General features: G+C 36.5%; 1 protein-coding gene across 7 annotated transcripts in view; it reads left to right on the top strand.

The window, feature by feature from the left end:
* Nucleotides 1-20,855, top strand: part of PUM2 (pumilio RNA binding family member 2) — a 72,085-nt gene extending 51,230 nt beyond the window's left edge. For 3 of the 7 annotated variants that reach the window (XM_080614568.1, XM_080614566.1, XM_080614567.1), the window contains exons 13-21: nucleotides 3,459-3,695; nucleotides 10,160-10,427; nucleotides 10,966-11,095; nucleotides 13,308-13,442; nucleotides 13,728-13,865; nucleotides 15,479-15,604; nucleotides 16,564-16,685; nucleotides 17,953-18,145; nucleotides 18,877-20,855. In XM_080614568.1, coding sequence (XP_080470694.1) covers nucleotides 3,459-3,695; nucleotides 10,160-10,427; nucleotides 10,966-11,095; nucleotides 13,308-13,442; nucleotides 13,728-13,865; nucleotides 15,479-15,604; nucleotides 16,564-16,685; nucleotides 17,953-18,145; nucleotides 18,877-19,008 — 1,481 coding nt within the window. In that variant the 3' untranslated portion in view covers nucleotides 19,009-20,855. The remainder of the gene's footprint in view (nucleotides 1-3,458; nucleotides 3,696-10,159; nucleotides 10,428-10,965; nucleotides 11,096-13,307; nucleotides 13,443-13,727; nucleotides 13,866-15,478; nucleotides 15,605-16,563; nucleotides 16,686-17,952; nucleotides 18,146-18,876) is intronic. The other 4 variants (XM_080614570.1, XM_080614569.1, XM_080614571.1 and 1 more) reach the window with 3 other exon arrangements.
* Nucleotides 20,856-21,904: the final 1,049 nt, after the last annotated feature.

Raw genomic sequence — 21,904 nt, 5'->3', positions numbered from 1 at the left:
TCTTATTTAGAAATAACTGTGCTATCCAGGTGCTGTATTTTGTAATATAATTTATCCTGAGCTACTTGCAGGATTTCAGTGAATTCTTAGCAGCTGTGTTCCACTTTAGGTACAGTTTAATTTTATTGATAAGACAGTGATATCTGCATATTGAATCCACTGCACTCATTTAAGTCTCTAGGTAGAATATTTTTTTTAAAAAAAAATTCTTTATCCAACATTACTCCATAGAATACAAATTTCAGTTGTGTATCTACTCAAGAATCAGCATAGTTCTTTCTGGCACAGGAGATTAAGCTTTTTTCTTGTAGCAGAGGTCAGTTCAAGCTTTGTCCAAAGACTTCACCATAGACACCATATGCTGAAATCTTGCAGCAGTATCCCAGGTGATTTAATTAGCGTGGTAATTTCCACAGGGAAGCAGGAGGCCTGTGCTCTTGCAGTTTGAGAAGTGCTGATGAAAGGTGCTATCGAAACCTGAAATATTTTTAGTAGTATCATTTGAATAAAAGTATATTGAAAGTGCCCTTCTGCCAAGTATAAATTGTACTTGCCATAACAGCCACTTTAAAAATGCTTCCTGGTTAATTTTTGTTTTTAAAGGAGTTCCTGAGCAGTATACACATATGAAATTAATTACACTGATGAGTACCTATACAAATAGGGTTATTACATGTTGAGGCAAATTATAAACAAGTTTAATTTTTTATTTGCCAAAGTTTCAGCTTCTTAGTAACTCCCCACAGTGTGTTGTAAAGATTGAATTCCAGTTAAAATAAAGCCATGAAGACTGACAGATGGCAGTACAGATCTTTGCCTTATGTTTTCAGTTGTTGCACAGGGGAAAAAAAATAATAGCTCTGCAAAAAATGCAACGGTGAACATGTTATAGCTAAATGACTGAATCACAGAATAAAACCCGGAAGAGGCAAACATACCATATAAATGGCTGTTCATACTTTACAGTCTCTTTTATTATGAGATCACTCATACTTCATTTTAAAGGTTTAGGTACATGATAAGTTACTGCAGCTTAACAGGTAACTAAGAATTAGATCCTCTATGGCAGCTTTCCAGATGCTGATTTCTGACATGTAACAAGTGTAAAGTAATTGCATTAGCTTAGATAGTGGTGAAGAGATGTAAACTAATTCAGGCTGGGTCTTGTGAGCTTTGCTTGTGTGTGTGTGAAAATGCAGCTCAGCTCGTTCACAGTAACTTGTTAAGCTGCAGTAATTTAGCTGAGTAAGAAACTCTGAAAGCAAGCTAAAGTTTGCTTGGCTTTATTCATAGCTAGAGAAATAACAGTCCCTCATGTAGTGCTGTATTAACATTCACATAGTTCTGTAGCTGAGCCAGAATTTGTAGAGCTAGTCTTAAATCTTGAGATTTCTTTCAACTCCTGCCTTAATTTGCTCTTCTGATTTCTTATTCTTGGTCTCCTTGCCTAGTTAGTCCAGTATCTTTTCCTTTTGGCTTCTTCTCTAGTATGTCTTCCTTCCCAGTTTCCAGGCAACACCTCTCTCTCACTTTCCCTTCCAAATATGTTTCTGTTTCTGCTTGTATGGTGTAATGTGCCCATCATCAGCTTGCTATTCCTGTCTTTTTGCCCCACAGTTACATATACCTTCCACAGCCTAACTTTTCTTCAGATCTGCTCTCTTTTGATCTTCAGTCCCACTGGTTTCAAAAGTGCTTGCAGTTTTCTTGCAGTGTCCTTGTTGGCTCCTGTCTGATCTTTCTCTCTTCCGTGTTCTGGTTTCCTTTTTCTTTTTTTTTTTTTTTTTCTCTTTACCTTTCTGTTTGGTGTATTTCTTTATTTCTTGTGTTTGGCTGTTGTCTCCTCTGCATTTGAAATAGAAGGCTTCCTTTCCACAATGTCTGATGCACTTTCCAAACACAAGGTGGGACCTTGGACAGCAATTTGAGTCCATTTTTGGCATGGCACACAGACACCTAGAAGTTAAATTGCAGGGAAAACCTCTATCAGCCATCTCAGACATGCTGAGTATGTACAGGAGTTTTAAGTTTTCACCTGTGAGTGTGTAGCAGATCTGTGCTAAACTTGTAAGAGTTGTGATATTTGCTAAGATTTTTAGCTCAGTCAGAGAGAGCTAAAGTGAAAGTAAAGGTCTTCTGTTGCTAGCATATTGGTCTGAGTACATGAAAGCATTAACTTCTCATATAATGGGTAGCTGGATTACTTTGCTAAGCATAAAGCATCTTTCCTTGCCTGTTTTTCTGAAATTGCAGTGTTGTTTGGGCATTGCAAAACTTGGTCCAAGCAGGTACCCTCCATGAAAAGTATTGGCCAAGTTGCTAATGTTATGAGAAAAAAAAGATAGTGTCTTAAAATAGGAAGTATCAGGCAACCTTTATATTGGGTCCTGCTGATAGCTTTAGTAGGAAGGTACCTGACAGGGGTAAAGATTATGGAAGTATAAATTCTGGCCTTCTCATTTTTAAATTGGAAATAGAAATCAATCTTCCAAATTCAGCTTAAGAAGCAGCTTTGTTATCAAAATATCCAGAATTTTGGTTTTGTTTGTGAGTATAATAATATTCCAGTGTTTAAAACAGGCACTCTGGTTTAATATTTTGCTAGTATTCAACAGATACCAGAATTTAACATTTCTAAAAGCTTTTTATTCTCCTAATTTATCCTAGACTGTTCATTACCCTGCTGAATGGTGCTGTGCAGGATAACCAGTCCTTCACTAATACACTGCTATCTAAGCTTCTAGTCTTAATTCAAATTTCAGAAATACTGGTAGCAGTAAAATTACATTTTTAGTTTCTTACCATAATTTTCTTGTCTCTGCTCTGCTTCTCATCTTGTTCTTAGCCTATTCCCTCTTTATAATATCTTTTCAAAACACCTCTTTGAGAACCATAATTCTCATAGGGAATTTTAAGTAGTTGTTTTTTTCCTACAGGTGAGGGGTTCACAAACAAGAGGAAGTTCAGAAACAGCTGAACAGCAACATAAACTGTTTTCTGAACCCTTAAATGACAACAACCAATTTTCTTGAGCCTTTTTCCTGAAATAAAGTATCATTGACTGATAATTTACAGTGGAAAAGCAGTTATCAATTAGTTCAGTGGGAATATTTTTAGAATCACTTGTTCTATAAAGTGGTAGTGTAACTTAATCTCTTAAATTCCATGTTTGTCCCAAAGCCTGAAGCCAGGCGGGTAAATCGGAGTACTGCAATATTACTGTGAGAAGTCTAGAATGAAATGTTGAAAGACATGGGCATTGGTGAAATTACTTATCAGTGGTATGTTTATACCCACTTACATTTACTTAAAAGCATGTGTGGTTATCACAGTAATTGTCTTTGTCATAACGATTGCTGTAATTATTATGATCACATCTGTTATTGCCCAGCTGTAGTTGGGGATAGGTTTTATTCAGTTGACACTGTGTAATTAGGGTCTTTTTATTTCTTCTTCAGTTGGCAGTTCTGCAAGTAGTAGTGCCACAAGGAGAGATTCTCTGTCTACTAGCTCTGACTTGTACAAAAGATCTAGTAGCAGCCTAGCACCCATAGGGCAGCCATTTTACAATAGTCTGGGATTTTCCTCCTCTCCAAGTCCAATAGGCATGCCTCTGCCAAGCCAAACGCCAGGACATTCACTTACGCCACCGCCATCACTTTCATCACATGGATCCTCATCCAGTTTGCATTTAGGTAAAAAATTACAAAAACAAAAAAAAACAAAAAAACACTTTTTGTTTGTATGTGTGTATGTATTTCTGTGTGTAAAATATATGTTGCATAAGAGATGTCACGTTACCTTTGCTGTTAAACAGTTTTGTAATGAAGAGGGGCCATTCCTGAAAGGTGAAGAGTGCTCTCAAATGCTCCTTGATTTTAACACTAGCGTTTTGCAGTATTGGGCCAACAGTTGGTTTTAATTCCATTGCAGAAGCCCGATAGAGAGCCCACTAAGATTTACTGGTCCTTTGTGTATTATGTTTCTACAGTATGACAAGCAAAGGTGCATTACATTTTTTCTACTTCAGTGTATTACCACTTAAAGGCCTTTTTAAGATGATACTGTGTTTAACAGTGAAGTGACTTTCACTACTGCCCCCTACTTTTGTAAAGTAGGAAAGTGAGCAAAGGACTTAATATAAAACATACTGAAAGGTGATTTGTGCATCAGTGAGCCTACTATCCTGTGGCCCAGATGCTTTGCCAGGAAGACAGTGGTTTAGCACCAGGCTTGTGGAAAGAAAATGCATTTTGAAAGAAGTAGCAAAGGCTTTGTCAGTGGTGGCTTTCTGTTATCAAATGCATTTTTTTAAGGAATGATGATAGTAATGTTTTAGAAAATCTTTTGAGCTAGTTAGATGACATGGGGGGGCTCAAACTTAAAAAAAAAATCCCCAAAAATAAAAATTAATTTAAAAATGTAAAGAAACTCCACCACAGCCTGCAGTATATTTAGAAGATAATGCCTCTAACCTGAGGTTACTTAATAAGCTTTCTCTGTTTTTCACTGCAAATATTTGTGGTCATTTAATTTGGATGATAAAATCATACAGTGAAACTGGATGTCATCTCAACGTTGAATTGCCTGTTGCTCCAGTAACTGTTCAGTGCATGATTATGTGCATGTAATAGGCAACCTAATCACCTGTACTTCTGTACAAATAAAATGGGAAAAACTTTAAAAGTGCCTACCAGAATACACTTTGAGACATGTGTGAGTGATTTGTATAACAAGGTTTAAAAAGTAATTTAAATATATTACATTTCCAGTTCAGTATCCCCTTCACAGTTAAGTGCTGAATACCCGAAGTAAAACTGGGCAAGGGGATGTTTCAGCACATTTTATTTTTTTTTACTTACCTTTTTTCCTTTTTCAGGTCTACAAAGTGCACCTTTGGGCTGAGACCGAGCATGGAAAGTTTCAGCCCAAATGGCGGCTTTTGAGAAAGTTCTGAACATCTGACAATGGGGTTATCATGAAAATCTTTTTCTTTCTTTCTGTTCAAAGTACTCTCACAGTAGTTTTCATACGGCTGAAAACTATACCGAAATAAAATTTTGGAAGGCATTATCGAAAATTCAAAACATCCAAAGTTTTGTGGTGTTTCACATTTGATAAATGTTGAAAAACTTCTTTCAATGCTGAGAAAATAAACTGTGATCAGTATAGAGGATTACCTCTGTCATCAGAAATTGTAAAATACTGATTTGAATCCGTTTAGGACTTTTTGGCTGTGTGAACTAAGCTTAGTAGCTTGTTAAATCATGTTCTAGATCAGTGTGTAAAGGCCAGAATGTGCAGTTGTACTCTGAAAATTGACACAACCTTGATGGCTTCCATGTGTACTACCTCTTCATCTTCCAAATGAAGTGGACCTTGATTATGGGTAAATTTTTGCTACCTTACCAGATCAGTCTGAAACTTTGGCAATTGAGGTCTTTTGGATTTTTGCTTTCACAAAAATGCAGTAAGTTTTTCAGTATTCTCTGCAGTCTGCCCTGTGTTGTGCCTTTGCGCAGTTATATCCAAGGTGCACTGGCACAGAAAGTTGAAGATCATTTCTGCAGTTAATTGTCTGTCCTGTTGAATTTATTCTGGTGTGTTCATCCACCACTTTTGGAAGCGTTTGTTTTGTTCTCACATATAAAAAATAAAACTAAAAAGGCAAAACTTTCTCACCAAGTGAGAAGTTACACCTGAAATCAAAGGGAGTATATTTTAAGAAGGGTATGATTATCACGTAATCACTTTTCAGAGTAGAACAACATTGTAAGTTCATGTCTGCATGCAGTTTCCATTGGTATTCTGATAATGCCTGTCAAATGCAGCTCTCCCTCCACCTTCAAAACTTGTTATCCTGCCTGCTTAATATCAACAGGTTCAGCTAAGTTTAACTCCTGTTTTGAAAAAGGCATCAAACTCGGTTGCTCGTGTTTCAGCCACCAGAACACTAGAGCACAATACTGGGAAAAGGGTGCATGGTTTTATAACCCCTTTGTCAGACACTGCTGCAGCTTGTAGCTTAAAAGACCAGTTGCCCTTTTACAAGATATTTGTGATACTTTACTATTTTCTGTCTCTTCTCACCAACTCTTATCCAACATCCTAAAGTAGGAATGTGTTAATTACTTTGTTCCAGTGTCAGTTTTCCTGCATTTGAAGGGATTTGTCAGTTGTCTGTTAACTGCTTCTTCACTGTAATCAGTTGGAGCAGTAAGGTCATGAATTTGAACTACCCTTTCACTCCCAGGGACAAAAAACATCAGGGGGAAGTATTTTTCCAATGCCATAGAAACTCCTTTTAGCTTCATGGTGCTTACTCTGTTTGTTGGTACATTGCAGCATTTTGAGGGTTTGGTGTAGACTAGGATTTTTGAAGTCTGGGCTTTTAGAGGTAATTATTTTGTGTGCCTTGCAAGCCAAGCTTGTTAGTAGTTTAGATTTAATGCTTTTGTCTTCAGAAGTGGTCATTCTGGGTGAGAATAAAGGCCCCTTGGCAATAGTGTGGGGAGCTTTGCATTGCCTCTGCTGTGTACCTACTCCATCGTGCTTTGGTAAGCCAGGCATAATAAGCACTGTCATTGATTTGTAAAATATATATATATGTATGTGTACATACATATGTGTAATTCTGTTTTCCATATGAAGATGAAATTTTTAGCTGAGGATGAGGTGAAGCTATTTTTTTACAGATGAGCAAATACTTTGTAGAAATGAAGTTTTGAGTGTTTACTCGTACGTATTTTACTAGAAAATAATACTGCTGACTGATTTAAACAGATACTGTGCAGTAAATCTCTTTTGTGTTTTGGTTAGAAACTACTGCAGAAATACTTTAGTAATATGTACTAACAGGCTAATGCTGTCAAAATTAATGTGTCTAGATCTAGTTTTTAATATTTTCATGTCCTGCTTTACATTAAGTATGCTATCAACATTGAGGATTTAGTCTCCTTGAAGCTTAGTAAGGCTCTGTTTTAGATGGTCTGTATCCCTTTTATACCTCTGTGCTTCTTCTTCCCTACAGATTAGCCACGGGGACTTAGATTCAATTAAACTGTAAAACAATATTGTTCATTACATCAGAGATCTTTGTTTTACAAGATCAGTGATGATCGCTAAGTGATTATCTGAAGAACAAACTGCACGCTTTATTCCCCAGAGGTTTGTAATTCTGTGGCTGTAGTGATGCCTGATACAGTCTTAAAATTTGAGTGTTTGCAGAACTGTTTAGAGTGGGTGCTTTCCTCAGTAGCGCATGTTCTCCAAATAATATAGAAGACCTAGGCTGTTACCTTTCTAGTTCAGAATCTCTGAAAAAAGTGTCCCAAGTTCTAGAAGAGCACGGAGATGCAGTAGGCCCACCAGGATGATTTGGGTAGCTAGAATTCAGATTCCAGTTTTCTGGGCTGTTCACACTCAATTTTCAGAAAGCAGGCCAGGTGTCCTGAATGCCCACATTAATGCTTTGATGGTTTTGGACTGAGAAAGTAATAAGCACAATATTTAGGAAAATAGTCCATTGTATGCAAGAGTATAACTGCGTGTAGTAAGTACCTATGACAATGTGCTTTTAGTTTGGGGGTTTTAGTATTTTTCAGATCTGCAGTTACCACTTAACTGTAATGCTGCTGCTGTAATGAAAGGTTACATGAGAAGAAAGCCAATTATCTTTTAAATTACTGTTCTTTATAATAGTGTCCAGGGGTTTACGAGGTTAAGCTCTCTGTGCGCTTTTGAAGTCCGACAGGTTCTTCGAGGCGCAATGGGTATGTTTTCAGTCTTCCTGCATTAGGATCCTGCTTAACGTGATTGTCTGAAGTAGCTTCACAGCCTAGACAGGAGCCTCCCAGCTGCAGCATAGTCATCTTACAAGTCTTGAAAAGGAATGGTTCCCAAATTAGGCTGAAGAAAGGCTTGATAATCCTGATTGAAACGTATTGTATACATGCAGTTCTACTACATGTATGTAGTGTATTTGCTAAAAGCTAGCAAGTTTCTTAATTTATGTAAAAAAAAACAAAAAAAAACAAACCAAAACAAAAACCACGACTGAAAGAATTCCTGATTTATGTGCAATTCCATGACACTGTATGCTAATTAGAGCCATGCAGTTTGAGAACATGTAACCAAAACTGCCCTCTTAGTTTCTGGCACAGAATTGCGCATGTGATCAGTGGAGCAAGAGAGATGCTACAATAGGAAAGTAGCCTCCAAGACTTCCTTTTTAGTGGGCTTTGCTGCCCTCTCGTGGAGTTGGATAGTGTTACTACACAGCATTTACAGGAAAGCTAGGGTTGCATTAATGCGTCTAAATAATGTAGAAGAGAAATACCATAATTTCAGGTGCATAACTTTTCTTTAAAAGGCTGTTCTTAGAAGAAAAATGACTGTAGGACATCACTCTGCATACTGCAGAATGTTGGGTTTCTTTTTTCTTCTTGTCTGTTAGTATCATATCGCTGTCAGCTCCTTCCAGGAGCTAGTGAGTGTCAATGGAAATGAAAAATAAGTAAAAACCTGTATTTTTCAAGCTGTAAAGAATTAAGAGGCTTTAATTTAAAATAAAAGCCTGGTGGGGTTTGAAAGGTATTGTGAGGCATAAGGTTTTTACTGATTCTTTATTGATTCTTCCCACTGAATTTTGAAAACTAATTTTAAAATAAATACTGATTTTTTTCTACTTTAGGCCATAATCCGCTACAGTGCAATAGATGTGATACTTGATATGCCTTGCAGAGCACTAACATCTCAGATTCTGATATTGCAGTTTGCCCTTATGAAAAAGATACTTTACCATTAATACATTACCAGCCCACTGTAACGCTGTTGTTGCCTGGCCTTATAAATACTTGGAACCAAAGGAAGGCTTGGCTAGGGCACTGTCAGCTGATTTTTTTTTTTCTTTTTTGTTATTAATTCATTTTGAAATAGAGCACCATTCAAACAGCACATACTGCAGTTTGTTTTAAATTCAAGTGTAATTAAAGTAATTACAAGTAATTCAAGTGTAATTAAATTCAAAGTCTTTGGACTTTGAAAGGGCTTTCAGTTACTATGTCACTTTCTAGACAGGGAAACTGCAAATGCTTTCCTTTTTCAATTCATACTCGATAATTCTAGGATGTTGGTTTTCAGTCTGGGTTTTTTTTTTTTAAAGTGGAGTTGAGGTTTCTAGGTGGGAATTGTCTTTGAATATTTTCTCTTGTAGTATAGTATAGAGCTTTGTTTGCATGCTGCTTAGGATAATTGCTGCCTGTTGTACAGTGGAGAGGAAGGAGGCCTACTGGAGAAGTTCAGAGTAATATCAACGGATTAGGAAACAATACATGAGGAGAAATCTACAGGACTGAGGTGATGATAGCTGTAGGTGGAATCACTAGCAAAAAGGAGTAGGACCTAAATATAGGCAATTCAGTTTTTAGAAAGTAAGGACAGATGAGGTGTAGTGAGAGTGATGACTGCTTTTGCAGCAAGGAAAGGATTTTGTGTTTCTAAAAGGAACTTCAGTTTTATTTATCTTTGGTTGTTTTAGAATTAAGTAGAGCATTCTTAGCTGCCTGGTTTGAAATTTGACGTACTTGGTGCTTACAAGAGGTACCAGATTAAAAGCCTAGCATGCTGAAGTCATCAGATATCCTGCAGAACAGGTATAGCATGACAAGAGGCACCATGTATGCCTCCCAAAAAATGCCCTTTCACACTGTAAGTTGAGAAGGTACCTCAGTACTTCAGGGACTGAAGGGTAGTTCAGATTTCATGGTCTGTTTGAAACAATTGGCTAACTTTGAGACTACTAACAAGAGTCTGAGTCAGTACCACTTGTGAAGTGGAAATCTGCCCACTAAGCTAAGGCCCACCCAGTTCTAAAGTTTCTGTAAGTCTGGGTGCTCACTTTACCTTCTTTGTTATATTCTTCTAATGACATACCTTTTCCTGGTGCCCTTCACGTAAAATAAAAATTAGGAGGATGGTTTTATTTATTGAAAGATAAAGCTATCTTAACTCTTCCATCCATAATGAGGTAAATACAAATAACAAGACAACGCTGTTGTTTTCTTTGGCTCCAGGGTGTATCCATAGTTCTACTACACTTAATGTTTTGCTGTTGCTTATTTTCCTTACGGCTTTTACTGACAGAACTGCTTCCTTGTAGGAGGACTGACAAATGGTAGTGGTCGCTATATTTCTGCAGCACCTGGAGCTGAAGCAAAGTATCGCAGTGCAGCAAGTACCTCCAGTCTCTTTAGCTCCACCAGTCAGCTCTTCCCTCCTTCACGCCTTCGTTACAGTAGGTCTGATATTATGCCTTCTGGACGTAGTCGGTTGCTGGAAGATTTCAGAAACAATCGTTTCCCTAATCTTCAACTAAGAGACCTTATTGGACATATTGTTGAGTTTTCCCAAGACCAGCATGGTTCTAGGTAATTACTGTAGTCAGTAACTTAATAACATTTTACTGCTTTGATATTGTCATATTTTAACATCAAACGTTTGAATTAGCTGCTAGTCATCTTAATAAAAAGCATGCCATTAATTGGAGCATGTGCTCTTACATTGACCTTTTTCTTTTCCAAGAAATCTCATTATAAAAGTGTGTAAGTTTAGCTGCTTGTAGAACTTCTCAGTGTAGAAATAGCCTCATAACTAGACTTGTAAACTCTAATATTTAGGTATCAAAAAGGCATTAAGAAAACAAAATAGCTGGCATCTGAAATGTAAAACCATTTTTCAGCAATACCTCATCAGGTACTTGGTTATTGTTACTCTTTTCATCTGTAACCCTTCTCAAATGAAAGTTTTTACTAAAACGTGTGCTTTATATGCAGAGGCACTACTTTCATTTTAATGAGTTTTATAAATGTTGTATACTTTAAAATTTTGAGGTGTCTCATTGAAACAGCGTTTGAGAGGTTTTCCTGTTGTTTATGTAAAGCATAATGGACCATTTTTTGCACTTAGATTTATACAGCAAAAGCTGGAGCGAGCTACTCCAGCTGAGCGCCAGATGGTATTTAATGAGATCCTGCAAGCAGCATATCAATTGATGACTGATGTGTTTGGAAACTATGTAATACAGAAGTTCTTTGAGGTAAGCATAAACTAAACATAAGAACAGAAATTAGAATTAAATGCTTTTAAAATCTGATTAAATTTAACTTTTTTTTCTTAACATCATAGCAGAATTCTACTGGACTTTTACCACAGAACCCAACTATGTAACACTTCACATGTGTTTTCTGTTTTCTATCCCTTACTTCCTTCTCATAACAGGCACAGTTTCTCTTCACACTGGTGGTGTATATATTGGTGAATGTTGGTGAATGCACAGGCTGCACACTCAGGCTTTGCAAGCCTTTTAGTGTAATTTACTGAGGCTCTCAGCGGATGATGTGGAACATAAAGATTTGAAGGATACTTCTACTGGTAAAAGTGGGCCTGGAAAATACTCTTGCACCCACATAAATAGCTGTGTGAACTTCATCCAGAGCTGTCTATGAAGAAACTCATAAAACATATTGCGGTGGAAGGATTTTGAGGAAGGGATGTTAAGATATATCCAGTATTACTAAAACTAGTACTTAAAACAGCTTTTGTTTTTGTTAAAAAAATACGGGGTTAAAAAAGGCAAAGCCGTATCAAAAAGTTACAAAATTTGATCTGAAGAAAAAGCAAAACCTGTGTTCTGGTAAAAGATTATATGTAGGAAAAATCTCTAGTGTACTGTACTTTAAATCAAGGACTGTATCAGTCTAGGTGGATAGAAGGTGAAGCTGGAAAACATCCCTTACAGTACCTAAACAGGCCTGGAGAGCCATAGAGGGATTTATAAGATCAGGTATTATTGATAGGACAAGGGGTAATGGCTTTAAACTGAAAGAGGGTACATTTAGATTAGGTATTGGGAAGAAATTATTTAGTTGGAGGGTGGTGAGGCACTGGCACAGGTTGCCCAGAGAAGCTGTGGCTGCCCCATCCCAGTTAGTGTTCAAGGCCAGGTTGGATGGGACTTGGAACAACCTGGTGTAGTGGAAGGTGTCCCTTTGAGGTCCCTTCCACCCCAAACCATTCTATAGAATCTATGTTTCATGGGTATCCACTTGTGAAAACTGAGACATGATTCTATGAAAGTGGTTGCTGTAAACAGGAATGTAGTTTTTAAGTATGTAATGTATGAAATTGTGTTTACTTTTTTTGTATGCTTTTTTACAACTCAAAACATCTGAAAAGCGTGTCTGATATATAGCATGTAGTTCTTGATCTTGCCCAAGGGTCATCATTTGTTGATTTTTTCCATAATGTTAGGTTGGATGGTTTTCATCTTAATTCTGCAGAAGAGTTCTCAAGAAAACTGTGCACTAGGCCTTAGTTGTAGTAAGGGCCTTAGTTCATTATTTAAGTAGGAAGATGATGTTGGTTGCACTTTCTTCAGCCTCAGGTGACTACATGTATGGGGTTTGGCAGTTCTTAGCAGTGTTGCATGAATACTACTTTTGCCACCCCACTGGTCACTTCAGTGTGGTTACTTGTATTGTGCTAACTCAGGAGCTTGTGTGGGGATCTGGGAACAGAGTTACGTGTGCCATTATGAAGCTTGACTGGGTTCTACTCTGCTCAATGTGGAGCAGCACAGAAGGTTGTAGTAGCACCGTGGAGGGAATAATATGGGCAGGAATTATCTACTGCTGAAAAACGTTGGTTGAATTATGCTCTTAATCCAGCCACTGCACAAAAACGTTGTGATTCTGCTCTGCGAACCCGAAATACTTCTAGATTTCCCGAAGTGCCAATGGTGAGAAGGATCTTCAGTCCACATGAAGTTATTGCAAGATGCTATTTCAAGGGTTGAAATCTTCTCCCCACCCCTTCCTGTTACAGCTTGCTTACTGTATGCAAGATGTAAGATACACTGACCAGAACAAATTTGAGATACCAAAGAAAATCTGATTTAATATGTTAGAGTAATTGGTAATTAATTTGCTTGGTATAACTTGTCTAAATAAATGGGTTATTGCACTCAAACATTCCTACCAACAGACAAATATAAACTACTTCAATTTCTTCTCTTGTCTTTCAAGGCCATGCATTTGATAGCAGGTATGTGACTGGAATTTGGAATATTACAAAATCTTGCATTTAGAAAATAAGAGATTCTGAAAAATGCACCCAACAAAAATACAAAGGGAAAAATTATTCAAGGTGCACAGTAAAAAATACATCATGAAAGTACTTCCTCTGACATGTAGATTCCAGCATGCTGCAATATGTCTTCATTTGTTAACAGCATATTTGTTTTCTTGTAGTTTGGAAGCCTGGATCAGAAGCTAGCCCTAGCAACACGCATACGTGGTCATGTTCTGCCATTAGCCTTGCAGATGTATGGTTGTCGTGTTATTCAGAAAGCACTTGAGTCAGTCTCGCCTGACCAGCAGGTAATTGTAAGTTAGAGTTATACTTTTTTAAATTTTGCTTCTTTTTATTGTGTCTGTCTCTTTACTTGCTTAAATTGAAGGGAATAATCAACATTATAAAATGCGCTGGGAACTAAAATTATTGTTTAATGAGGTACACAAGTAAACCACGAGTGAATGTGAAGATTGGACAGTTAGGAGGAAATGGGGGTGGGGAATACTGTAAAGACAAGGATAATTTTTTTGTTGGTTTTTTTTGGGTTTTGGTTTTGGTTTGTTTTTTTGTTGGGTTTTTTTGTTTTTTTTTTTCAGAACGAAATGGTGAAAGAGTTGGATGGTCATGTTCTGAAATGTGTGAAAGATCAAAATGGAAACCATGTTGTACAAAAATGCATTGAGTGTGTTCAACCCCAGTCGCTCCAGTTCATCATTGATGCATTTAAAGGACAGGTAGTGTCAACAGTTCATTTCCTCTTCTGTAGGGTTGCTTTGATTTGCAGATCTTTTCTCCATCGTTTGCATATACAAGATAGTGTTTGAAGCTTTGCGGACAGCTTGTTTTAAGTAGGATGAAAAAGGGATAATAAAATGGAAAATCTGTCAGAGACAGTTAATGCTGCAAAAGATGAATCTCTTGGAGATAAGGCTCTAGAAAACCTGTTTAGGTTTATTATAAATACATCCAATGGATGCATTATAAATACATACAAAGTATTTGGCTTAAGGCCAGGCTTTCTGTTTGAGTCTTGTGATAATGCCATTTCAGGTTTCCTTCATAACTTCCAACATTGTCATTTTTGATGTAATAATAAAGCACCTATTCTCTAGCATTTATTTTTCATTAAAATTCCCATTTTCTTCTGTTGCAAGCTCATCTTTCAGTGTTTCCCAGTTAATGTCTATCATCAAGGAAATAACTTTGAGGAAATATACTAGTATTACCTGCATATGGGCTAGTGTTAAGTGAAGGGGGGTGGTACTCTTTTATTTAAGGTTGGGGGTTTTGTTTTGTTTCCAGAACAAGTTATTAAAGTAAGATTGGTATTGTGCTGCAGGCTAAAGAATATGCTGCAGCTGAATAAGATTTTAATACTCTGAAACTTTTATAGTCTCAATAAGAACTGTAAAACTCTAAGTAACTTGTCTGTATTACTAGGTTTTACTTTAATGGATGGCCAAATGTATTTCTTAACAAAATCTACAATATCCTTCTCTCACATTTTGCACAATAGCAATACCAGAATTTATTGTTGTATGTAGTAATAAATGGCTTACCAAGGTTTGTAAGGTCAAGTCTTTTTACGTCAAAAGTGTCTATGGGGTAGATGAAACACAGTTTCTTAACTGTAAATAGAGCCCCTACCTAAAATGTGTCTGTTTATTTACTGGACATCCATCCTCAGCTCCAAGTCTGAAGTGGCAAATGACAATGAAATGCCATACTTCAGTCATCTAATGTAACGAGACATATCTCTTTCACTCTCCTGCGTCATTTGGATCAGTGTCTAATCGGACAAGATTCCATGTTCATTTCTCTCCAGTACTGACTCATAAATCTTCTGAATTAGAAACACAAACCTGGCTTCTGCAGAAGCAAGCAAAAGGAATAAGCAAGATTTTGACTGTATGTTTTGAATACTTCTTTACAAGTTTATAAGAAGGAGCCTATTGTATGTGCTGCAATGTGAAATAGGTGAAAACCAGCCACAATAATTGAACTTTTTATAAATGTCAAAAATCTTAAATTTGAAAATTAACTATGAAGTTAAAAGGAAAGCTTGAAAGGTGGACAGTGCCTGACTAAAGGTCATACTTCCTGGGTTTCCTTTACAGCTAAATGTGCTGTAATGAAAACTTGGGTTCTTAGTTGTATAATTACTGGAGTCCTTGACACGCAAAAACCTGCATTTTCACCTTTTCCTGACCTCCACTGGAGATGGAATTCTGATACTGGCAGGCAAAACTTTTTTTTCTAGAAGTACTTGGCATGTTCAATTCTATTTTGAACATGGTAATATTACTGTAAACGTCAGTTTAACTCCAGTGTGCTATCCTGTTTTAAGGTATTTGTACTTTCAACTCATCCATATGGTTGTAGAGTAATTCAGCGTATTCTGGAACACTGTACTGCTGAGCAGACTTTGCCAATCTTAGAAGAACTGCATCAACACACAGAACAGCTAGTGCAGGTTAGTGTGTGTGTGTTCATTTTTAATGTGTTTCAGAGCTGGGTGTTGTCATAATTTATTCCTATTTCTTAGTTTAAGAAATAATTTAAATGCATTTGCCTCTTCTGAGTTTTGTAGACATTAATTTCTTTTGTTTTCTTCTATAGTTTTAATGAAAATGAATTTGGAAGTTGGGAGGCAAAGAAGATATAAAAAGTCCTTTTCTTACACTTTTGACTGTAGTTTCAAATACACATTGTAAATGCATGGAGCTAGTGTATTTTTTATTGCAAAGATTGCCTTTTTGTAGTTTATCTTGATTCAGGTGTTCTTCAGAAATTCTGATAATGTCTAAACACAAATACATTGTGAAAAATATAAATTTGCATATTCCTACACAAATAGAGCATCTTTTCTAAAAGAAGGCAAAAGACTTTATACAGCATCATTTCCTGTCTTGGTTTCAGATGAACAGAATGAGTGCTACAAGTGGCTTTGAAATTGAGTCAAATATTTAATCAAATATTTGATTTAAATATTAAATCAAAATAGTGGAAGGGACTCGGTGTTCAGTGGGAACTTCCACACATAGTCTAATTTATTTCTCAGTGGTTTCTTGTATATACAAGACTAGTTAGAACATAACTCTCTTGGGGAACCTAAGTTCAGGGAGATACTGTGACTGCTAAAGAATGACGATCTTAATTTTGAGAACATCCGTCTGTAAGAGGGTAAAAGGTACCTCAGCAAAACACTGGGTTTACAGATTATTTACATTTGGCACCATAAATTTTGTGGTCCGTTTAAGTAATTCTCCATGCAGTATTTCTTGCATCACTTTGTTTCTATAATGTTGACATTATTGTATTTTTTCCTTATATCTGTGCAAATAGTAATTTGAAAGTTTATATAAATACACAAAAGATGTGTGGGTTGCTTGTTATGAACACAAAAGTATATTGAAGTAATCTTATTTTCAGGATCAATACGGAAATTATGTTATTCAACACGTATTGGAGCATGGCCGTCCTGAAGACAAGAGTAAAATAGTTTCAGAAATAAGAGGAAAAGTTCTAGCTCTGAGTCAGCACAAATTTGCCAGGTATTGCACAGCCTTCAAATTTTAAAGATTCACTGACTTCTAAAGCTGTAGTGTTGGATTTGTGTTACAAAAAGGGGTTGGGTTTTTTTCAGTCATGTAACTTCCCTCCTGAAATTTCATATTCTTATAGAGATGAATGTTAGTGGTATTTTTATATTAGATTTGGGGAAGGGAAAGTGCTGTTCTGTAGCAAAACAGAGAAAATTCCATGCATTTATAGGATGGGTTTTGTTCATCTTGTAGAAGTGCAGGGAGCGGGTTCCAAGTCTTCATGTGAAGATCCCCAGAGACAGGTGAAAAGCTTTCCTAGAACTTGCTTGGTACACTGGGACTTCCTTGATAAGCTTGTTGGATAAGCTGGGAAAGTCTTACCAGTCCAGCCATGCAATTTACAAGTATAAAAAGATAGCCTTAGAAAGTGGTGGTTCAGCCTGACAAGGATTTTATGCATTAGGAAGTCTTAAAGACTATTGTAGGAGTCCTGAACTACTCTGAAATCAGAACCTAAAATTTATCCTGCAGTGGTTTTTTTTTTCCCAAAATGTAGATATATGTCTTGATAAGGAAACCACACCTCAGCATTCATTGTGGATGATTTAGTGAGACTCACCTTGTCAACAACATGAAGTAGACACTGTGATGTTATGGGGCCGTTTGTTTTAAAAAATCAATTGTATGCAAACTGGATTTTAGTTTTCTTTGCCTAATTAGAACTGTTCAGAATCCTCTCCTTGGAACTTGCGTAATTTCTAAAGCACAAACACAGGACCAGAATCACTTTGCTGTCTGATGAGCAGTGATGGCCTTTCCAGGTCCTGAAATATAGGAGAGACTTTCTCTACAAAAATAAATATTTGCAGTATCTGATACAGGCACACTCCTGAAAAGTGCCTTTATTCAAAAAGCAGGAAGCCTCATATCTGGCTTTCTCTCCTGTGCCTTTAAAGAGTCCACAACCAGAGTAGATGCAGTAGAATACATCTGCAACCTGAGGTCAGGTATATCTACTGTAGGACCAGTGGAAAAAGCTCCCACAAGAGACTTAACTGTCAGGAAATTACCTATTTTTTTTTAACATGAGTGGGAGTGCATAATGCTTTAACTTCATCAGTCATTACAGACCTAAGATTTGGAAATCAGGGCTTGATCCACTTACAGCATGCTTTTTAGTGCTGTTAACTCACATGAACTGTTCAGATAAATTTAAAAGTGCTACTAAAGTGTGTTACATCTGAAGTCACAGAATGCATTTGTCTTTTTTTTTCAGCAATGTGGTAGAAAAATGTGTGACTCACGCTTCTCGTGCTGAGCGAGCTTTACTTATTGATGAGGTCTGTTGCCAGAATGATGGTCCTCACAGTGCCTTATACACCATGATGAAGGACCAGTATGCCAACTATGTTGTTCAGAAGATGATTGATATGGCTGAACCTGCTCAGCGGAAGATAATAATGCACAAGGTATATTTGTATGTAATTGTGTTGGTTCAGAAAACATTATCTATACTAATTTTTCTGCTAGAATACCTTTCCTTCTAGGTGTAAAACTCACTAGTTCTGTAATCTAGAACTTCATGTCTAAACATGAAATTCAGTGGAGCTTGATAAAGCAGAATATATTTGGGTATCTGAGCACTAAGCTCATGGAAATCCACAGAGGAGTTTCACAAGCTGGATTTCATATCCTCCCTTTGTATCACCTTTTCTGTGAAAATACTTTTAATATAAAAGTATAGTATCTGTCATCTTTGTTAATCTAACAGAAGAAATACAGCTTTCTCTTTCCATTTGCCGGTTGCTGGTATAAATCCATTCCTACCCTTCTTAACATACGGGCCCATTTTCTACTTAAGAATATCCAGACATGGACAAAAGTGATGTTGCCAGAATTGCCATAAGGCAGTTGAACCCAAGGCTTGTATGTTCCTGCAGGAGCAATGCTTCCCCCAGTCACCAAGAGGGCACCCCCACAAAAGGCCTCCATCCCTTTTCCTGTGACAGGTACATCAGTTGTTTGGTGAGTCAAAGTCACCAATTGACATCTTTCCAAAAACTTCCAAAAGTTTGAAATACAGGAATACAGGCTACAGACTTTTGGTTATTTACGTAATATTTTTAAGTGTCGTAACTTCTCCTTGGAAGTTTTGAGGGGAAGGATTAAAAAAAAAGCCGTAACATGTTTCTTCTTCCAGATTCGACCCCACATCACGACTCTGCGTAAATACACCTATGGCAAACACATTCTGGCCAAGCTGGAAAAGTATTACCTGAAAAACAGTGCTGATCTGGGGCCAATTGGTGGACCACCAAATGGGATGCTGTAAAAGGCAAAAAGAAATGGAAGAAAAATGGAATTGTGAATGATCAAAGCATACAACTTAACTATAAATGTTCTGATTTTTTTAAATCTATTTATTGACTTTGTTCATCCATTTGTAAAATTTTTATTCTTGTGTATATTTTTGGGGAGTGAATTATTAAAAAAAAAAAAGAAGAAAAAAAATATCTCCAGCCCTGATCCGGAGACCTATCAGATTGGATGGCTGGCAAAGCACAGAATGCCTGTATATGATGTAATTGTATCAAAATAGCTGTCACATATTTTGTAAATTTTTACCTTGTAAAGTCACTGAAATAGTTTTTAAAGGGAAAAAGTACAGTATTCTTTTAATACACTGGCTTGCAATCTGGTAGGTCTACCCAGCATCATAGCACAACAGGTTTATAGAGTTGTATATAGAATTAATCCTTATTTTTTCCCTTTTGTGTGAAGTCTTTTATACCAGATTAAAATTGATCAGCTGCATAAACATTATTTAACATGTCAAAAAGTTAAGTTGTATTTTGGTGGTTCACAACATACTATCCAAATAATAAACAGGGCACAGCAAATTAAAATAGGGATGAACAAAACAGTGGAAACTTTAAGACTAGTTTTAACCACTTGCTGTAGATACAGGTGTTTTTTAAATGGTGCCCTAAGTTTTCCTCTAGCGATGTATTAAAAATGAAAGTGCTGTATATACTTATATATTTAATTGTTGTATGAAGTAGAGAGATTAAAATGATGGTGGTACTTCCAATTCAGCAAAGTACACTGTTGGAAGAGGAGTGAAGCTTGTATTAACTTTACAGTCAGTTTTACAATGCAGGAAGAGTAGAGATTTGTATTTTTTTATTTTGCATATAGAATTAATTGTAAGGATTTGAAAGTGTTGAGCATTTATTTTGCTTTCTCACCGTAGATGCAAAACCAAGATAGGTATTGAGGAAGAGAAAAGGGGCCACTGAAAAGTTAACTTGATAGCTCAACGTTTAAGCATGATTGATTAAATATTCAGATAGCTTTTTTGCTTCCTATAAATATATGCATTGTATACGTGTAGTTAATAGGTGTAAGTTTACAGTTTGAAAACAAATCTCTTGTTTTGATGTTTATTACAAGCCTTGCTAATTTAGTAGTGATGCTTACCTTGGTTGTACAGATGTACATTTGTAAACCTTCATGCTGTAAATGTAATTTGTTTTACCCCTTTTTGGGACAAAAATTTGCATTTTAGTGTATATTCATATCTCCATTCCCTCTTCTGCCCCCTGGCATATAGTGTTGTATAATGTAAATTTATTTCAGCAAATCAGGAGTGACTTTTTTTAAATTTTATCTTTATATGGTTTCAGAAATACAAACCAGCTTTCTTTTTATCTCTTGTGAGGAACATTATGTTTTGTTTATAACATAGCTGTTGATCCTGTTAATACAGACACTTTGGGAAATCAAGTCTGTTCAAATTCTAAGTCAGGATAATAAGCATAGTAAGAAATTGACTTAAAACTTATCACAGAAAATAATGCTTATTCCATCTTAATAAATGTGGCATTTTTTTTTGTACAGAAGAGTACTGTATTTTTGAATAGCTTTCTCCCAGCATAAAGCAAATATGTATGATACTGTCAGTTTTTTTCTCTGGACATATGACATTGTAACAGTAACATAAAAATGATGTACATTTACAAGCGGCCTTATGTACATTTCCCAATGATCTTTTTAAGGCAGAATTGTGACCATATGTGTATAATTAAAATCCTTTTTAATCCTTTGCCTATGGAAATATTTTGGAAAAAAGCTTACTTTGTATATTCAGTTTCTGAAAGATAAAGAAAGTGCTTTGTATGTTGTTGAAGTAAGTATTTTGTGTAAAACATTCATTTGGATGGCTTAACCTGAAGTTTTGATCAACCAAGATAGATTGAATACAATATCTTGAGCATTGATCAGATAAAAAGGTGTTAGGGTACGGTTTGATCATGAGGAAGGAAAACAGTAGTGGTATAAACTCGTATAAGGAATTCTTGTTGTATTACTGCTTTTACCAGGTTTACGTAACTTGTATTAAAGCATACATCTGAGGCACTGCTTTTTTTAATTGTAGCGTTGACTCATCAATAGGCAAATGGGAAAGTTTGTTCTGGCCTGCTTCCAGTTTCTGAATCTGTCCTTTAGTGCCCACATGGAGGGGCCTAATTATTCTTAGTAAGCACAATTGGAATTGCCAAGTAGATTTTGCATGGCAGTTCACAAAATTTGTCTTGAGAGGTACAAGCTCTGTCATTGGAACCAGAGCTTTTCCCCTGATCACACAAAAAGTGATTTTGGGCCACTTCCCTTGAACACGTTAATTCTCCTCAGTGACTCTGTATTCTGTATACAAAGGCTGGGTGTTGTAATCCACAGAGCCGACATTCCCATCAATGTGTAAGTTGGGCTTCCAGGGATGTCCAGGCAGAAACTGAAAATGTCCTAGTACTTTGTCCCTGTAGCACTCATGCCATGGTTGAATTTAAACAGTCCTGTGACTGTCACCGTTAGTGCTTTAAGTATCTTCAACATAATCTTCCACATGCTAAAATCATTTTGCAGAAATTCCATCCAGGAACATGAAAAGCACGGTGTTTCCTTTCAACTATTTTAGGCTTTGGGTAGAACCACTAGAATTTTTGCTCAAGTACTGCTTTTTGATATAGATTGTTTATGGACCAGTTTGACTCCAGGTTTGACTCCAGGTGGCTCATATTGAATAATGTAATGTTCACATGTATATACTGTAAAAATCAAAATGAAAATGTGTGAATAACACTGTGTGAAATACATCTGGTCTTGTGTTTTTCCTGTAGGAAACCAGCTAGTCTTTATACTGTTACACAACTCATCTGCTAAATGTG

Source organism: Psittacula echo (assembly GCF_963264785.1).
Source record: "Psittacula echo genome assembly, chromosome: 4".
In the NCBI taxonomy this organism is placed as follows: Eukaryota; Metazoa; Chordata; class Aves; order Psittaciformes; family Psittacidae; genus Psittacula; species Psittacula echo.
This window is presented reverse-complemented; position numbering and strand designations above follow the sequence as displayed.